The sequence below is a fragment of the Taudactylus pleione genome, unplaced genomic scaffold (genome assembly GCF_031769625.1).
Source record: "Taudactylus pleione unplaced genomic scaffold, aTauple2 ptg000016l, whole genome shotgun sequence".
Taxonomy (NCBI): domain Eukaryota; kingdom Metazoa; phylum Chordata; class Amphibia; order Anura; family Myobatrachidae; genus Taudactylus; species Taudactylus pleione.
In genome coordinates this window covers 49777972-49796615 of record NW_028284418.1, presented here as the reverse complement: position 1 = coordinate 49796615, position 18644 = coordinate 49777972, and the positions used below count along the sequence as shown (strand labels likewise).

Genomic DNA, 18644 nt, shown 5'->3' with positions numbered 1-18644 from the left:
TACTTTTTGGTATACATTTGTAATCATTACTGCAATATTAGCGTTGAGAAAAGTATGCAGGAAATTCATTGCCAACAGAGTGAGGTTTAGTATCGCTTTACAGGAGGGTTTCATAATTAGCCACTCAGGCAATGGAGGATTCTACAATAGAAAAATGCATTAGTAGTACTAATATAGCATACTTAGTCAATGCCTTTTCCTGTCCGTTAAAAGCAACGACTGTCCGTATCGCTGTAATGACCTCCTCTGCCACTGCTCCGGCTTTTGCATAAGCAGATAATTCCTTCATTGTAAAAGTAGCAAGAAGCTGTGAAATGAAACACATAAAATATCAATTCCTCCATCTGTTTAGGTGACTATTTGTGAGAGTCGTCATGAAGAAGATAAAAAAAAAATATATAAAAAAAATTACGTTTTTATAAGATGCTCATTTAAAAAAAAGTTGCACAAAAAAATTATATCTCAATTGTAAGCGCAGCTAATTTCTCCAAACAGAAAAAAAAAAAAAAGGGAGTGATGACATTCTGCCGCGCCACCTGCTGGTCACCAATGTTCTGTTTAATTCTTATATCCACGGCAAGATAAAAGTTTGAGGGGGCCCCATGGCAAATAATTGTGGGGCCACTACCAATAGAATTGTCAATATAATATGCTGGCGATGCTATTAAAAAGTATAATGTAAAAATACTCCCAGCACCATTGTAGGGTCCCCAGTTCACATTTTGCCACACAGAAACCTCAGTTCACATATGTCACAGAGCCCCCCATGCTGGTAATATAGCTATGTGTGGGAGGCCCTGGGCAACAGCCAGATGCATCACTGGGTCTGGTGACACCTGGTGCGCACTCCAGACCCGGGCGTGTCCAAAAAGGGGGAGTGGCCTAACAAAAGGGGGCATGTCCTATCGGAAAATCCTGATTTTACGATAGGACATGGGGTGTGCCCAGCAACCCTGAAGATGCTAGTTTGCACGTGGAAACCTGTGCCTGCACTGTCAGCTCCTCCTCTGTGACAGGAGCTGGGTGTGCTCCAGGATAATGTCACAATGCAGCATCTGGATCCTGTCACTGAGGAGGAGCCGGCATTTTGGTGTCACCCCCTCTGAGAGTGACACCCTGGTCCGGCCCGCACCCTCATTGTGATGCCACTGGCAATAACCTTGGCTGCCCTGTGGTTAATCCAGCACTCTCTATGTCCCATACAGCCCTTAGTGGCTATAAATATATGCTGCCACTAGGGGTGTGCACCAGCCACTTTTCATGTTTTGGTTTTGGATCTGGATCTTTCTTCGTGTTTTGGATCTGGATTGGTTTTACCAAAACCACCCTTCCGTGTTTTGGGTTCTGGGTTTTGGATCTGTATTTTTTTGAAAAAAAGCATAAAAACAGCTAAAATCACAGAATTTGTGTGTTTTTCTGCCCCTATGCTACTATTAACCTCAATAACCTTAATGTCCACTAATTTCCAGGCTATTCTGAACATCTCACACCTCACAATAGTGTTTTTATGTCCAAAAGGTTGCACCGAGGTAGCTGGATGACTATGTAAGCGACACGAGTGGGCGGCACAAACACGTGGCCCATCTAGGAGTGATACTGCAGTGGCAGACAGGATGGCAGTTTGAAAAACTAGGCCCCAAACAGTACATAATGCAAAGAAAAAAAAGAGGTGCAAGATGGAATTGTCCTTGGGCCCTCCCACCCACCCTTATGTTGTATAAACAGGACATGCACACTTTAACAAACCAATCATTAAAGCGCCAGGGTCTGCCACACGACTGTGGCTGAAATTATTGTTTCATTTGGGCCCCCACAAAACAAGCTGGCAATTAATCTGTCCCTGCACAAACTGGCTCTACGGAGGCAAGATGTCATCCTCATCCTCCTCATCCACCGATTCCTCCCCCTCTTCAGTGTTGTGTACATCCTCATCCTCACTGAGTATTCATTTGTCCACGCTGGAATCCACCACCACAGGTCCCTCTGTACGTTCTGGAGGCTGGTCTCCCTGGAAGAGTTGATAATTCATTTTTATGAGCATCATCTTCTCCACATTTTGTGGAAGCAACCTCCTACGCCGTTCACTGACAAGGTTCCCGGCTGCACTAAACACTCTTTCGGAGTACACACTGGAGGGAGGACAACTCAGGTAAAATAGAGCCAGTTTGTACAGGGGCTCCAAATTGCCTCTTTTTCCTGCCAGTACAGGTATGGACTGTCTGACATGCCTACTTGGATGCTGTCACCCATGTAATCCTCCACCATTCTGTCAATGGTGCAGTATCATATGCAGTGACAGTAGACATGTCAGAAATTGTTGCCAGGTCCTTCAGTCCGGACCATATGTCCAAACTTGGTCCTGCCTGCCCTGCATCACCACCAGCGGGTTGCTTAGGATACCTAGGTTGTTTCCTGGCAGCCCCAGTTGCGGGAGAAAATGAAGGAGCTGCTGACGTGTCACGTTCCGCTTCAGCTGATAGTGTTTTCACCAGCAGGTCTTTTCACCTCTGCAGGCTTGTGTCGGCCGTAAAGAGAGATACCACATAGGCTTTAAACCTAGGATCAAGCACGGTGGCCAAAATGTAGTGGTCTGATTTCAACAGATTGACCACCCTGGAATCCTGGCAAAACGGATGAAGGGCTTCATCCACAAGTCCCACATGCCGAGCGGAATCGCTCCGTCTTAGCTCCTCCTTCACTTTCTCCAGCTGCTTCTGCAAAAGCCTGATGAGGGGAATGACCTGACTCAAGCTGGCAGTGTCTGAACTGACTTCACGTGTGGCAAGTTCGAAGGGCTGGAGAACCTTGCGCAACACGGAAATCATTCTCCACTGCGCTTGAGTCAAGTGCATACCCCCTCCTTTGCCATAGGTGGATGTATAGGCTTGAATGGCCTTTTGCTGCTCCTCCATCCTCTGAAGCATATAGAGGGTTGAGTTCCACCGTGTCACAACCTCTTGCTACAGGTGATGGTGTGGCAGGTTTAAGAGTGTTTGCTGGCGCTCCAGTCTTCGGCACGCAGTCGCTGAATGGCGAAAGTGGCCAGAAATTTTTCGGGCCACCCAAAGCGTCTCCTGCACGCCCCTGTCGCTTTTCAGAAAATTCTGCACCACCAAATTTATTGTGTGAGCAAAACATGGGACGTGCTGGAATTTGCCCAGATGTAATGCCCGCATAATATTGGTGGCGTTGTCAGATATCACAAATCCCCAGGAGAGTCTAAGTGGGGAAAGCCACTGGGCGATGATTTCCCTCAGTTTCTCTAAGAGGTTGTCGGCGGTGTGCCTCTTACTGAAACCGGTGATACACAGCGTAACCTGCCTTGGAACGAGCTGGCATTTCTGAGATGCTGCTACTGGTGACGCTGCTGTTGTTGCTGCGTAAGGTGATACATCTACCCAGTGGGGTGTCACAGTCATTTAGTCCCTAGTCTGCCCTGTTCCACTTTTTCACATGTCCGTGGTTAAGTGGACATTGGGTACAACCGCATTTTTGAGGACACTGAGGACACTTTTTCTGACTTTCTGTACAGTCTCGGTATCGCCTGCCTAGTGAAGTGGAATCTAGACGGGATTTGGAACCGGGGACACACACTACCTCCATCAATTGTCTAAATCCCACTGCACTAATGGAGGATACCGGACGCACGTCTAACACCAACATAGCAGTCAAGGCCTCAGTTATACGTTTTGCTTCAGGATGACTGCTGTCGTGCTTCATCCTCCTCGCTAAGGACTGTTGGAGGATCAATTGTTTAGTAAAAGTAGTGGTGTTCCTACTTCCTCTCTGGGATGATGAACGACTCCCAGCAACAACAACAGCAGCGGCAGCAGTAGGCATAGCAATGCAGGATCCTCCGGAGGAATCCCGGATAGGAGAGTCAGTCATGCCAGTGACATGGCCTGCAGGACTACTTCCGATCCTGACTAAGGAGGAAATTGACGAGGAGGGAGTTGACGGTGTGGTTTGCAGGTGCTTGGATACAACAGGACAAAGGGATTTAGGTGTCCCTGGTCTGCTTGTGGTCTTAGCCAAAGTTTCTGAACTTGACAGTAACTTTTTATGAACGTGCTGCAGGTGACGTATAAGGGAGGATTTTCCTAGGTGGTTAACATCCCTACCCCTACTTATTTCACCTTTACATATGGTACATATGGCAAGACAGTTGTTGTCCGGATTTGGATAGAAATATTGCCAGACCAAAGAGGTGGAATGTTTGGTCTTCTGCCCAGGCATGACCGTGATGGGCTTTTTCATCCCACGGACAACAACTGTCTACCCCGGAGCCTGATTTAAACAAACCACATCACCATCAGAATCCTCCTCGCCAACTTCCTCCTCAGCACCAGCTACACCAGTATCCTCATCCTGCTGTACTTCAACAGCGACATCTTCAATTTGCATATCAGCAAGTGGACTGTGGGTGCTCCTTTCAGCACTTGCAGAGGGCGTGAAAATGTTGGAAAGAGCCACCTCTTCCCGTCCAGTGCTGGGAAGGTCAGGCATCGCAACCACCACCACACTTGGGGCCTCATTCAGAGGTGGTCGGAGGATGCAAGCGGTCGCTCAGAGACTGGGCGGCCGCTTGCATCCTGACCGCCCGCCTCTGTTTCGGTCGTTAGGCTGTGGGTTTACACCCACAGCTCTAACGACCGCTAGGGTGATGGTCGCTATGGTCAGAGACCATCGCGACCATCGGGGCTTACGACGAGACCCTAGGGTAGGGTCTCACTTGTTATAAGCCCCGGAGAGCTTCTGGCTCTGTCAGAGCCGGAAGCTCTCCACTGACATCACTAGTGATGTCAGTGGGGCCTCCCTCAAATGGTAGGCATTCCCATGGGAACGCCTCCATTTGGGCTGCCACCCCCCCCGGCCCGCCTTCCAAATGGGGCGAGCTGTCAATCAACATCGACAGCTCGCCCCCTTTGGAAAGAGACCCGCTACGACCGGCGCTGTCGGTCGTAGCGGGTCTTTGTTGGATTGCACTTTGGGGGCTTACACCACCCTTTAAGAGATGAGCCAGCCGGGCCTTTACTTATGGGACACAGGCGCATGCTTGGTGCTGCTCCTTTGTTGATGCACGTGCAGCCACAGTGCACACAATTCACAAACACAGAAAATATTTTTTTATTTTGTTTGGAGTGCACTTTTGGGGTTACACCATCCTTTAACAGACGAGCCAGCTGGCCCTTTACTTATGACACAGGCGCATGCTTGGCATTACTTTGTTGATGCATGTGCGGCTAATGGGCTTGATTCAGACCCGCTCGCAAGCACTATGTGCTCGCAAGCGGGTCGATGGTGGCCCAGAGCGCATGCGCACAACGGTGCGGCTCCATCGTGCGCATGCGCGAGACTTGGATAGCGAAGGTGGGCAGGCCGGGGGTGTGGCTGCCCAGACGGAGGCATACCCATGGGAACGCCTACCGCCTGGGGCCGGCCCCACTGACATCACAAGTGATGTCAGTGGGAGTGCTTTCAGCTCTGTTAGAGCCGAAAGCACTCTTGGGCTTGCGGCAATGAGACCCTACCACAAGGGTCTCGTCGCAAGCCTGATGGTCGCGGTGGTCTTGACCATTGCGACCATCATCATGGCCGCCCACTATAGCTGTGGGTGGACCCACAGCTATGCGAGCGGCCAGGAGGCCATTCTGAAAAACCAGAGGGCCGGCCCTGATTCAGAGCGAGCGCTCTGTCAGAGCGTCTGGCTCTGAATCAGGCCCACAATTCACAAACACACAAAAATATATATATATTTTTTTTTGGAGTGCACTTTGGGGTTTACAGCACCCTTTAACGGACAAGCCACCCGGCCCTTTACTTATGACACAGGCACATGCTTGGCGCTGCTCCTTTGTTGATGCACGTGTAGCCACAGTGCACACAATTCACAAACACAGAAAATAATTTTTTATTTTGTTTGGAGTGCACTTTGGGGGTTACAGCACCCTTTAACGGTCAAGCCACCCGGCCCTTTACTTATGACACTGGCGCACGCTTGATGTTACTTTGTTGATGCACGTGCGGCTACTGCGCACACAATTCACAAACACAGAAACATTTTTTTTTTTTGGAGTGCACTTTGGGGGAGCACCGACGATGGACAGATCACCCCCTGGACAACACTACAGCAACCCTCTAGAACTACAGCCTTTATGGGACACTGCACAACACAGTCCAGCCAGCCCCTATAGACTTTGGAGTGGACACAGCCCCTATGGACAACTGACTGCACAACACAGCCCAGCTAGCCCCTATGACAGCAGCACAACACAGCCTAGCCAGCTCCTATGGACAACAGCAGCACAACACAGCCCAGTCAGCCCCTATGGACTGAGTGGACACAGCCCCTATGGACAACAGCAGCACAACACAGCCCAGCCAATCCTAGCTCCCACCGTCCCTCTTCACTGTCCACAGCCGGAGTGAGAAATGGCGCCGATGCGGGGACCTTTTATACAATCCACAACCCGTGAGATCCGGAAGGCGGGATGATGAGGTTTTGCCTCGATTTCAGCTCCGAGTCAGGCGGGAAAACCCGAGCCGGACTCGGTTCCCGGCTCGGATCAGGGGGGCTCGGGGGGGTTCGGATTTCAGAAATCCGAACCCGCTCATCCCTAGCTGCCACCAACTAAAGGTGCATGATTATCATCTGAATCGGTGTGCAAAAGCCATGCTGAATTCAGGATATTATTGGGTTTCCTATGCACATCCACAGTAGGTTACAGCGGCTTTGTTTAATTATCATTACAACAATCAGTCCGCAGCCCACAATCCTTAAATGGATTATCATTGTCATTACACACGGAAATACTTGGTTAGAATTGATTCACGAGAATGTGCATAATGCTCCTAGACAGAAAGGTTTGTACTATATAATCACCAGTGTTATGTTTTAAAAGTATCCAATAACCAACCCAGCCCACAATTCATAATTGCTCCTCACATGCATATAATTATCTATATAATAATCTGCTATATGCTCTGCTCTGTCTCCATCATGTGCAGTGGGGCTGGGGAGCACTTCATACAGCTTCCATCATAGGGATAGCCATAGGTGGGTTAACCATCGATGGTATAAACCCATCCACAGGGGAACCATTGATATTTTTACACACCGATGGTCATCCCTGCTTAATTACTCACCAGGCCTTCGCAGATCGCGTCAGGGGTTGGAGATAGGCCCCGAGTCCCGGGGCCAAGTAGAAGGAGTAAAAAAACCATCTGGAAGCTCAGGACCATTGATGGCAGGGAACCATCATCTATCAATGATTAACCATTGATGGTTGTTAGCCATCGATGGCCGATCATTTTCCCTACCAGTCCAACATACAGAATTGCCCGATGTCAGCAGCATTCCGGGGTTGGGAATGGAGACGATGAACAATGTCAGCGGCCGGGGACTGAGATTGCCAATGTGGGGATTTATACAGTAAGTGCCAAGAGGGTGGGAAGGAGGGAGGTAGGAGGGAGTGAAAGAGAGAGGGAGAGAAATAGAGATCTGAGTATAAGGGAAATAAATCCCTGCATCGATAACCACTATAGGTAGAGACTAGTGACCCTGTGAAGGGTAAAACATTCTAGAAACTAACAAAAGATGTAAGTTACTAGTTTTCGATATATTGCTGTTGGAGTCGCTCAATCCATATAAAGTACGATGCAATAAAACAATACATGTTTGTTTTTTATTAGAGTTTGTCTTGGTTACTTTATTATAAGAGATGAGCAGGTTCGGATCTAAGAGATCCGAACCCACCCGAACTAAGGGGATCCGAGTCGGATACAAGACAGCTTGGATGTTCCCGCCTTACTCAGATCTCTGACATCGAGGCAAAACCACAGAGACGAAATCTCGCGGCTCACGATCTTTCGTCTCTATATATAAGGGACGCGGCGGGCACTATTTCACTCCGGCTGTGGAGACTGAACAGGGAGGGTGGGTAGTGTAGGGTTGGAGAGAGGTGCTGTGCTGTTCTGTCTGCTGTGTCCTGGGCTGGTGCTGATCCATTCTGGGCTGGTGTTGATCCATTCTGGGCTGTTGCTGCTGATCCATCAGGGCTGGTGCTGTGCTGTCTGTTGTGTCCATCTGGGCTGTTGCTGATCCATCTGGGCTGGTGCTGTCTGCTGTGCTGTCTGCTGTGTCCATCTGGGCCCAGGTTCTGGACCCAAATAAAGTGTATTTTTTTGTGTAATATATATTTGTCTGTGTGCGTGTTAGGCTTAACCACACAAAATACAGCAAGTTAGCAACGCAAGCAAGTGCTGCCCAACTCCAGTCGTCATCAATCTGTGCTCTGGTCCAAAGTTCTGAAGCTGAAGAAAAATATTGTCTTTTATTCTAATAATTGTCTGTGTGGCTGTGCGTGTTAGGCTTATCCGCACAAGATATAGCAAGTCGGCAACGCAAGCTAGTGCTGCCCAACTCCAGTCATCATTAATCTGTGCTCTGGGCCCAAGTTCTGGAGCTGAAAAAAAATGTAAAAATTTTTTGTGTGCCTGTCAGCCACACCTGGCTGTCACCGTCATTAGCGTAGGTGCGCAGGGGTGCTGTGCTCCTATATGTTGAGGGGCTGCTGCCCAAAATAATTAATAAAGAATTTTTATTGTGTGCGTGTCAGCCACACCTGGCTATCACTGTCATCGGTGTAGCTGCGCAGGGGTACTGTGCTCCTGTCTGTCAAGGGGCTGCTGGCCAAAAACGAAACAATTTTTTTGTGTGCGTGTTAGCCACACCTGTCATCGCCATAGCTGCGCAGGGGTACTGTGCTGCTGTCTTTCAAGGGGCTGCATGAATATTGCAATGAAAACTTTTTTTTTTACTTATTGGGTTACTAAAAATTATTTTTTTTTATCTTAAACATAGCAGAAATGTTATCCTAACAGCCTATAAAGTTATATGCTCTAAAAAACTAAAGCCTATATTTATTTACAAACCTATTTAGAGTAGACATCCTAAAATCTAAAACTGTTCTATTCAAAAATGTAATCAAAAGCAAAAATTAAAAGTCTAGTGCGTTGATGATGTTAATGATGTTAGAAATGAATGTAGAAGGCCAAAAATTGGGTGGACCACACATGGCTGATTGATCAACCATGTCGACTGGATTAGTGTCATTAGGAAGAGGAGGCTGCAAACTGGTTGTCATGTTATGAGTTGGCCATATGGTGTATGTTGCTGTTAGGGATCAGGCTGGTTATCATTATCAGTGGACACATTATTATAGTTGTTGTTATTTTGGGTTGCCATTGCCTGAAGGGTGTTTACCAACAGACAGAGACAACCTATCAGCTCAGGTATAGACACTTCCTGAGAAACAGAGCTCTGGTCGCTGGAGGGAAGCCAAATAGGTGGGAGCCCCTGTTCCAACATCTGAAGCTCTTATCTCTCCACATCATCTATTATAGATGAAAAAAATGTAATCTGGGACATCTAGCTCCTCTTTCTGTACCCTGTTCACCCTTTTTGGACAGGAAGTCCAGGATGGATGGTTTGGAAGAAGAAGGCCTAGCAACAGATGGACATTATCAAGACCTGGTCCCCCCAGTGGGTGTAGTCTGGGAGGTATTGGTTGGCATGCAATACTATTCCGTATTTCAGTTTCGATTCAGGTAGGAATAAAGTGGGCTACAGAACACAGTGACAGAATCCCTGGATGTCTTAGTGCATTTAGGCCAAATACGATCCATGAATTCCTAGACAGATTCCGGACAGATGAATCCTTTGCTTGTAACACTCTTTAGTAATTCCTGGCAAAGATGGGTGTTATAGCCAGACACTTTGAAGGCTATAACTTTGAACTACTTTATAGAAAACATGCGAATGAAACATCCACACTGCAGAACATGATGGAGAAATCCCTTGAAGTTCAGCACCTAGAGCATCTTTTTTCATGTTCTCTGAGGCTTCCCCTGACTGTTTAGAAAGATTCTTCACACTGTAGTCTTCCATTGTGACTTTTTAATGGTGATTTCAATGTTGTCCACTGGCTGAGATCCATCTCATCTGAGGGTTGGGTTCACCCCATGCAAATGAGACAATTCACATCCAGAAGGTGACTGTTATGTTTAGCAGTGGTGTCAGTCTCTCTTTTGGCAAAATTTGCACAATCTTGGTCTTGGGGGCACCATGATGAATCAGACAGACCCTCCAGGGTAAATATCTGATCAGTGTTGTATCTATTTCGATTAAACCTTTGTGTGTGAGTTTAGTCATCTGCTGCTTGTGGTGGAGCTCTTTTTCTGCTTTCTAAATGATCTCCAGACACAATGTAAAACTTAAACCTTAAATTTGAAATGTTGCATTTAATGCTCTGTTCTGCTTGTTCACATATCTAAGAAGGAAACAGTGGGAACAATGGCAATTTGAAGGCCACTAACTAAATCTGTTTTTTATGTCGAAACGAAATCAAATTTACTACCAATCAACCCTTTCTGTCCCTGCTCTACCTTCAACTACATATATACTCCAACTCCCTCAGGCCTCTCTTGAATAATAAAAGTGTGTCCTGATGTTTGAAGTTGAACTGCCATGTGTTTGTGCCGCCCACTGCTGCAGCTTAGCTTAGTCAGCCAGCTATCTTGGTGCAAATTTTGGGCCTAAACTAGATGAACAAATCAATATTGTGAGCTGTGAGGTGGTCTAAATTAACTGGAAACGAGTGGAAATAAATGTTATTGAGGTTATTAATACTGTAGGAACAAAAAAAAGCCCATTTTATGTGATTTTAGCTGTGTTTTTTTTTTTTTTTTAAGAAAAAAATCCAGATCGAAAACTAAAACACGGAAACCAAACACGGAGGTGCGGTTTTGGCAAAACCAATCCAGATCCAAAACCAGGGGAGATCCAGATCCAAAACCAAAACACGGGGGTCGGCGCATATCTCTATTTATTATACTTTTTTTTTTTACTTTTTTTTTCATAAATTTTTATTGAAAATATGCAAAAATAGGGGTACAGAAAATAGAGAAGGGGACATAAGGGATAAAAAAGTAAAACAATAATAGAGTAACAGGATATCCATAGACATCAAACAAATATTACATTTGCAAATACATAGCAGATAAATAAGTTAAGCATCTGAATCACCCGAAGGAAGTTCGTTCAGATTACAAGGGGAGGGTGGATTTTGTGGGGCAGGTTGTGCAGAGGATGTACCCTTACCATCAGTGACATATATATGCCATGGATACCACTTTACAATAGGAGAAGATGGAGCCATTGTTATGATTTGCGGTTAGCAAATCATCTTGGTGGCAGCTCCCAGTCATAGTTGTTACTGGGATACTGCATCATGTCCTGTCCTTGTTCTGGCTTTTTGCAGGTAGCTGGAAATCCTGTCTTGTCTGTGTTTTGTATCATGTGCTCACTAATTACTAGCTGTCTGTGTGCAGAGCTCAGGTGGACACATGACTTTGATTAGGAAGTGCTCTCTCCAGGAATTGGTTCTGCTTGGACCCTGCTTCCTTTAAGTTTCAGCCTGCCTTTCACTCCATGCAGGTTATATTATCTGATGTCTGGAGTATGTTATCTCTGTGCTCAGAAGTCTGAGTCCTGACCTAGTTTTGCTGTTCCAGTACCCAGTGCCTGTCTGTCTGTCCTGGATTTGCCTGTGTGTCATCCAGCCTGCATTCCTGCCGTGTTCCCATTTGCCATTTGGTTCCTGCATCTCAGCCTGCTAGGCCACATAACAGCCTGCATATCCAATGATCATCAGCCGTGTCTGTTTATGTTCACTAAAGTTAAGTTTGCAGTGTTCTCATCCACGCTGCTTCCATTCAGTGTACTTGCCGTGTCTCATTTCAACTCCTGTATTCAAGCATCCACAGTTCAACTCCTGTATTCAAGCATCCACAGTTCAACTCCTGTATTCAAGCATCCACAGTTCAACTCCTGTATTCAAGCATTCACTTCAACTCCTGTGTTCAAGCATTCACTTCAACTCCTGTGTTCAAGCATTCACTTCAACTCCTGTGTTCAAGCATTCACTTCAATTCCAGTGTTCAAGCATTCCATTCATCTGTCTTCAAGTCCAGTCTCAGTTGCACTTCAGCCCTTTTGTCCAATCTTGCCTATCTTGTCCTTGTCAGTCTAGTCTTGTTTTGTAATCCTGCTATTAACTACAGTCCTGGTCATTCCTGCCATTAGTCCCAAGACATTCATCGGACCATAGAATCTGCCGCTGCTAGTGCCATCTCCCTGCAGCACCACTCCACTAATCCTCGTAGTGATCCCATCTAGTGGGAATCGTAACATTTTAACCGGCCAAATAACAGACACTACTGGAGTATATTCAATATGGTCTCTGTCCTGTCAAATCCTGATATGGGACTATCAAACAAAATTCTGCACCTCGAGAGCATGCAAACGCTGCTGCTACAAGCCCTCCTTGGATTATCATCTTGTGTGGATGTGCTGCAGCAGCAAACCTTTCAAACCTACCAGATTTCGTTGGAATCATCTAGCTATTGCAATAATCAATCTAGGGAGGAAAAGTTGGACAGCACCCCAACAGTAAACTGTTCTAGAACACCTCAGTCATCTGATTTGATATATACGGAGTTCGGGAATTTCATCTAAAGACTGAACAGTTATAAAAAATATTGTTTAGTACTAATATGTTAGTACAAAATTTTTTTGAGAATTTACCAGACTTTGAAGATATTCCATCCTTCCCAGCGGAAACAAAAGAGATGACAGACTCCACTTCCCTTTCCTCAGCAATGCCATCCTCTATGCAGAGGGAAGGTGGATATCGGAGCTACTTACGACCTAGGCTCTCTGAGGCCGAGCGGCAAAGGCGTAGGGAAAATTGTCTCTGTTTATACTGTGGGAGTGCTGATCATTTTATTGCAGACTGTTCTTTATGTAAGCCAAGAAGAAATGACCAGCCTCAAAATTCTAGGCTTCAAGTTAACCACTCGCCTTGTAAGCTTATTAATGCCGCAGACTCCGTAATTTCCGACAAAGGTGCCGCGGTTCCCCAAAAGAAGCCAGTTATTTATAATTGGAGTCCCAGTACTAAGGGACCAAGTCTCAAATTTGAGAACCATTCAAACAAAGACTCTCATTGTACTAGCAAGGGTTCAGTTGGTTCTTTTGCAGGAAGAACTTCCAACTTTAAAGTTGATAAACCTCACATAGGCAGAGAGACACCTGATCTTCCTACCCCAGGAGGGGTCTCCTCTGCTTGTTCCGGTCCCAGTCTGGATTCTGGCGATTCCGGATTCTGCCGGTTCCGGTCCCGTCCCGGATTCTGCCAGTTCCGGTCCCGTCCCGGATTCTGCCTGTTCCGGTCCCAGTCCGGATTCTGCCGGTTCCGGTCCCGTCCCAGATTCTGTCTGTTCCGGTCCCAGTCCGGATTTTGCCTGTACTGGTGCCATCCAGGATTTTGCCTGTACTGGTCCCATCCAGGATTTTGCCTGTACTGGTCCCGTCCCGGATTCTGCCTGTTCCGGTCCTGTCCCGGATTCTGCCTGTTCCGGTCCCGTCCCGGATTCTGCCTGTTCCGGTCCTAGTCCGGATTCTGCCTCTTCCGGTTTCGATGTCTCAGTCATCCAGACCTCAGGAGAGGACTTCGATATGCCAACCTCAGAAGAGGTGTCTGAAGTACCGACTCCAGTAAGGGAGTCTATTGTGCCGACCTCAAGTGAGGAGTCCAATCTTCCAACTCCTGAAGCAATTTCTGATGCCCCAGACTTCCAGACCCCAGGAGAGGACTTCGATATTCCAACCTCAAGTGAGGTCTCCGATGTACCTACTCTTGAAGAGGTTCCCAATGTTCCAGTCATCCAGACCTCAGGAGAGGACTTCGAGGTTCCGACCTCAAGTGAGGTGTCTGATGTACCTACTCCTGAAGGGGTTCTCGATGTTTCAGTCATCTAGACCCCAGGAGGGGAGTTTGATGTATCAACCTCAGAAGAGGTGCCTGCAGTACTGACACCAGGAGGGGAACTCAATGTACCAACTTCAGAAGAGGTGTCCGATGTACTGACCCCAGGAGGGGAGTCCGATGAATCGACCTCAGAAAAGGTTCCTGATGTGCCACCCTCAGAACAGGTCTCCGTAGTACCACTCCCAGGAGAGGAGTTTGATGTACCAACCTCAGAGGAGAGGTGTGAAGTACTGACACCAAGAGGGGAGTTCGATTTACAGACCCCGAAAGAGAAGACAGATGTTCCGTTCCCAAGAGGAGAGTCCGATGTATCTATTCCAGCTGGGGATCCTCAATCGGTGAAGTCAGACCGGGACCCTGATTGCCTTATCTTCAATGGGGAATTGGAACAATTTCGAGACCTAATGCTTCAACTCCAGGTGCTTCCTCCAGATCTTTCCCAATCTGCAATAATACTGTTTTTGCACTTGTCATTTAAAGGAGAAGCTAAGAGATGGGCTGAACTCTACATTAGATCGAATGATGCCATTCTCCACGATCTTGATTCATTTGTCTGTGCTGTCCTTAGGAGGTTTGGGGTCCAGACATAGTTATCGCTGAGCCTTCTAGAAGTCCTACTTGTGCTTCAGAAAAACCATCTAAATTAAAACCTACTAAGACCTTAAAGGACCAGCTTTCCAGCAAATCGCGACCTCCTCAAGATCGTAGTACCTCCTCATCTCCACAAGAGATTCTGCCTACATATCTCCACTCTGGATGCTTGTTAATTTCTCCTGACAGTGAATCCTTTGTGAATTTGGAGATGAGAAAACCGTCAGCTTCTCAATCTGTGAAGTATCCCTTTCCCAAAAGTAAAAGGATGGTTCTGCCTTGGGTTAATGACTCTAATTCTGACTACGATCCAATAGCAGAAGAAAGATTCTGGGAGGAGCTTCCTGTGGACAGTAGTAACATCTTTATGCTCCCCATTGTTGAGCCTAAACAGGAGGAGAAGAAAAAGAGACATTGTAAAAAACATTGATCATTTTCTGTTTCACCAAGATTCTTGCTCCCCTTACTGACATTGGGGTGTCCAGAGTCCACCCTAAATGGGGGGTACTGTTATGCTTTGCGGTTAGCAAATCATCTTGGTGGCAGCTCCCAGTCATAGTTGTTACTGGGATACTGCATCATGTCCTGTCCTTGTTCTGGCTTTTTGCAGGTAGCTGGAAATCCTGTCTTGTCTGTGTTTTGTATCATGTGCTCACTAATGACTAGCTGTCTGTGTGCAGAGCTCAGGTGGACACATGCCTTTGATTAGGAAGTTCTCTCTCCAGGAATTGGTTCTGCTTGGACCCTGCTTCCTTTAAGTTTCATCCAGCCTTTCACTCCATGCTGGTTATATTATCTGATGTCCGGAGTATGTTTGTTCTGTGCTCAGAAGTCTGAATCCTAACCATAGTTTTGCTGTTCCAGTACCCAGTGCCTGTCTGTCTGCCCTGGATTTGCCTGTGTGTCATCCAGCCTGCATTCCTGCCGTGTTCCCGTTTGCCATTTGCATCTCAGCCTGCTAGGCCACATAACAGCCTGCATATCCAATGATCATCAGCCGTGTCTGTTTATGTTCACTAAAGTTAAGTTTGCAGTGTTCTCATCCACGCTGCTTCCATTCAGTGTACTTGCCCTGTCTCACTTCAACTCCTGTATTCAAGCATCCAGTTCAACTCCTGTATTCAAGCATTCACAGTTCAACTCCTGTATTCAAGCATCCAGTTCAACACCTGTATTCAAGCATCCACAGTTCAACTCCTGTATTCAAGCATCCACAGTTCAACTCCTGTACTCAAGCAGCCACAGTTCAACTCCTGTATTCAAGCATTCTCTCCAACTCCTGTGTTCAAGCATTCACTTCAACTCCTGTGTTCAAGCATTTACTTCAACTCCTGTATTCAAGCATTTACCTCAATTCCAGTGTTCAAGCATTCCATTCATCTGTCTTCAAGTCCAGTCTCAAGTTGCACTTCAGCCCTTTTGTCCAATCTTGCCTATCTTGTCCTTGTCAGTCTAGTCTTGTTTTGCAATCCTGCTATTAACTACAGTCCTGGTCATTCCTGCCATTAGCCCCAAGACATTCATCGGACCATAGTATCTGCCGCTGCTAGTGCCATCTCCCTGCAGCAAAACTCCACTAGTCCTAATAGCGATCCCATAGTTCGGGAATCATAACAGCCATAGAGTAAACGGCGTCCCTAGTCTCCATTTCAATATGGAATTGCGTTTTTGTTATGACTTTGGCAAATGGAGGAGGAGAAGGGGACTTCTAATGTTGGGCTATAGTAGCCCTAGCGGATATTAAAATATTGCCGAGGACATAGCGGACAGACGAACAGATTTGGGAATAGTGATAGGGTACCAATGTGAAAGGGTTATGGGGGGATCAAGAGGTAGTGTAAGGCCCTGAATTTCCTTTATAAGAGAGAATACATCTAACCAGAAGGGCGTAAAAAAAGGGGCATTCCCAAAAGATATGAAAAATAGTACCATCAGAGTGGCAAAGAAATCAATCAGATACAAATATCAGATGGTGCTGTCTGACAGCTGCTGGTTCAAGGAGGATGTCACACTCCTAACTAATACATAACCACAAATAATGAAAGAACCTGCGCTAAATCATGTGTATATACCAGATGGTTATGTCTTAATCCATTGATCACATTCATAAATCATAATAAATGATGAAACAATGATGTAAATGTGAATATATCACTCAGGTCAATTGAAGAGATAACTTCACAGATCTCAAATAACAAAAGACATGTACACTGCTAATAAATAGATAAATATATATGCTTGGCTGACGGTAAAAATTGTATTCATTTACCGTATATACTCGAGTATAAGCCGAGTTTTTCAGCACATTTTTTGTGCTGAAAAAGTACCCCCTCGGCTTATACTCGAGTCAAGTGTAGCGCTGACCGGACGGAGTTCGGTCAGCGCTACACACTGCCAAACACACAGCCGCCGGAGCCGGCAGCTGCGTGTTTGGTGTAATCTGTCAGACTCTCAGCGGCTGTGGCTGCTCCCACTGCAGGAGCCATCTTCCGGCTCCCGCAGTGGGTAATGGGAGAGACGTCGTCATGACGACGTCTCTCCCATACAAAGCGGCCGGAGGAGCGGACATCGGCGGGACCAGGAGCGGGAGTTTCAGGTAAGTGATTTTTTTTTTTTTAATTCTTACTACTTTTCTCTCTACTGGGGGGGCGATTACTACAGGGGGCGATTACTACAGGGGGCAATTACTACAGGTGGCACTACCAGGGGGCAATTACTACAGGGGGAACTACAAGGGGGAGATTACTACAGGGGGCAATTACTACAGGGGGAACTACAAGGGGGCAATTACTACAGGGGGAACTACCAGGGGGCAATTACTACAGGGGGAACTACAAGGGGGGGATTACTACAGGGGGCGATTACTACAGGGGGCACTACCAGGGGGAGGATTACTACAGGGGACACTGAAAGGGAGGATTACCACTGGGAGCACTACCAGGAGGGATTACTACTGGGGGCACAACCAGGGGGAATTACTACTGGGGGCACTACCAGCTGCTGCCATTTCCCACACTAGGCTTATACTCGAGTCAATAAATTTTCCCAGTTTTTTGGGGTAAAAGTAGGTACCTCGGCTTATATTCGGGTCGACTTATACTCGAGCATATACGGTAATATGCATGTTGTATCATGCCAATAAAAACACAATGGTGCACAAATAATTCAATGAAACAGTATCATATAATTAAAAAGTTGATTGGGGAAAAATAAAAAATGATAAATAAATAACGATCGTAGCTGGACATTATTCCGGATTCCAATTTTTTATCGTAGCTGGACATTATTCCGGATTCCATTTTTTACTATCGTAGCTGGACATTATTCCGGATTCCATTTTTTGAGGAGTATCATTGATATTAACTACTGGCCCTTGGACTGAGTTTTCTCATCCCTACATTTGTGACTTCATTTATTTATCATTTATTATTTTTCACCAATCAACTTTTTAATTATATGATACTGTTTCATTGAATTATTTGTGCACCATTGTGTTTTTATTGGCATGATACAACATGCATATTAAATGAATACAATTTTTACCGTCAGCCAAGCCTAATCAATTGACCTGAGTGATATATTCACATTTACATCATTGTTTCATCATTTATTATGATTTATGAATGTGATCAATGGATTAAGATATAACCATCTGGTATATACATGATTTAGCGCAGGTTCTTTCATTATTAGAGTGGCAAAGAAGCCAGCAAAATTTTGAAACTGTAGACCATATCTTATGTAGTCTAGAAGGAGTCAAATACAATCTGTTTAAGAGTTTATTATGCATTTCAGTATGATTAGTACATTTGGATAGGAAAAAAGAAGAGAGATGGATAGACTCCCATTGTTTAAAGGTGAAAGAACATTGGAGATCTGTTTCCCATTTGAGCTGAATGGGAGATTTGGTCATCAGATCAGTGGGAGACAATAATAAATACCAAAAAGATATGGCACCACGGGAAGAGGATCTAGACAATCTATTTAAGATTTGGTCTGGTGTCATTTGAAACCTATTGGGACCAGTGTTTATTTGAGCCACACAATGTTTAAGTTGAAAATAACAGAAGCAAGCCGATGGGCCTAATTTAAATTTGACACAAAGGTCTGTGAATGGTAAAATAGAAGATGGTGAAAAGAAGTCTGCTAAGGACGGGAGAT

General features: G+C 45.9%; 1 protein-coding gene across 2 annotated transcripts in view; it reads right to left on the bottom strand.

Annotated features, from left to right (window-relative positions):
• LOC148542034 (ATP-dependent translocase ABCB1-like) overlaps window positions 1-18644 on the bottom strand; it is a 179931-nt gene that overhangs the window by 58768 nt on the left and 102519 nt on the right. For both annotated transcript variants that reach the window (XM_088476416.1, XM_088476411.1), the window contains exon 9: window positions 183-307. In XM_088476416.1, coding sequence (XP_088332542.1) covers window positions 183-307 — 125 coding nt within the window. The remainder of the gene's footprint in view (window positions 1-182; window positions 308-18644) is intronic.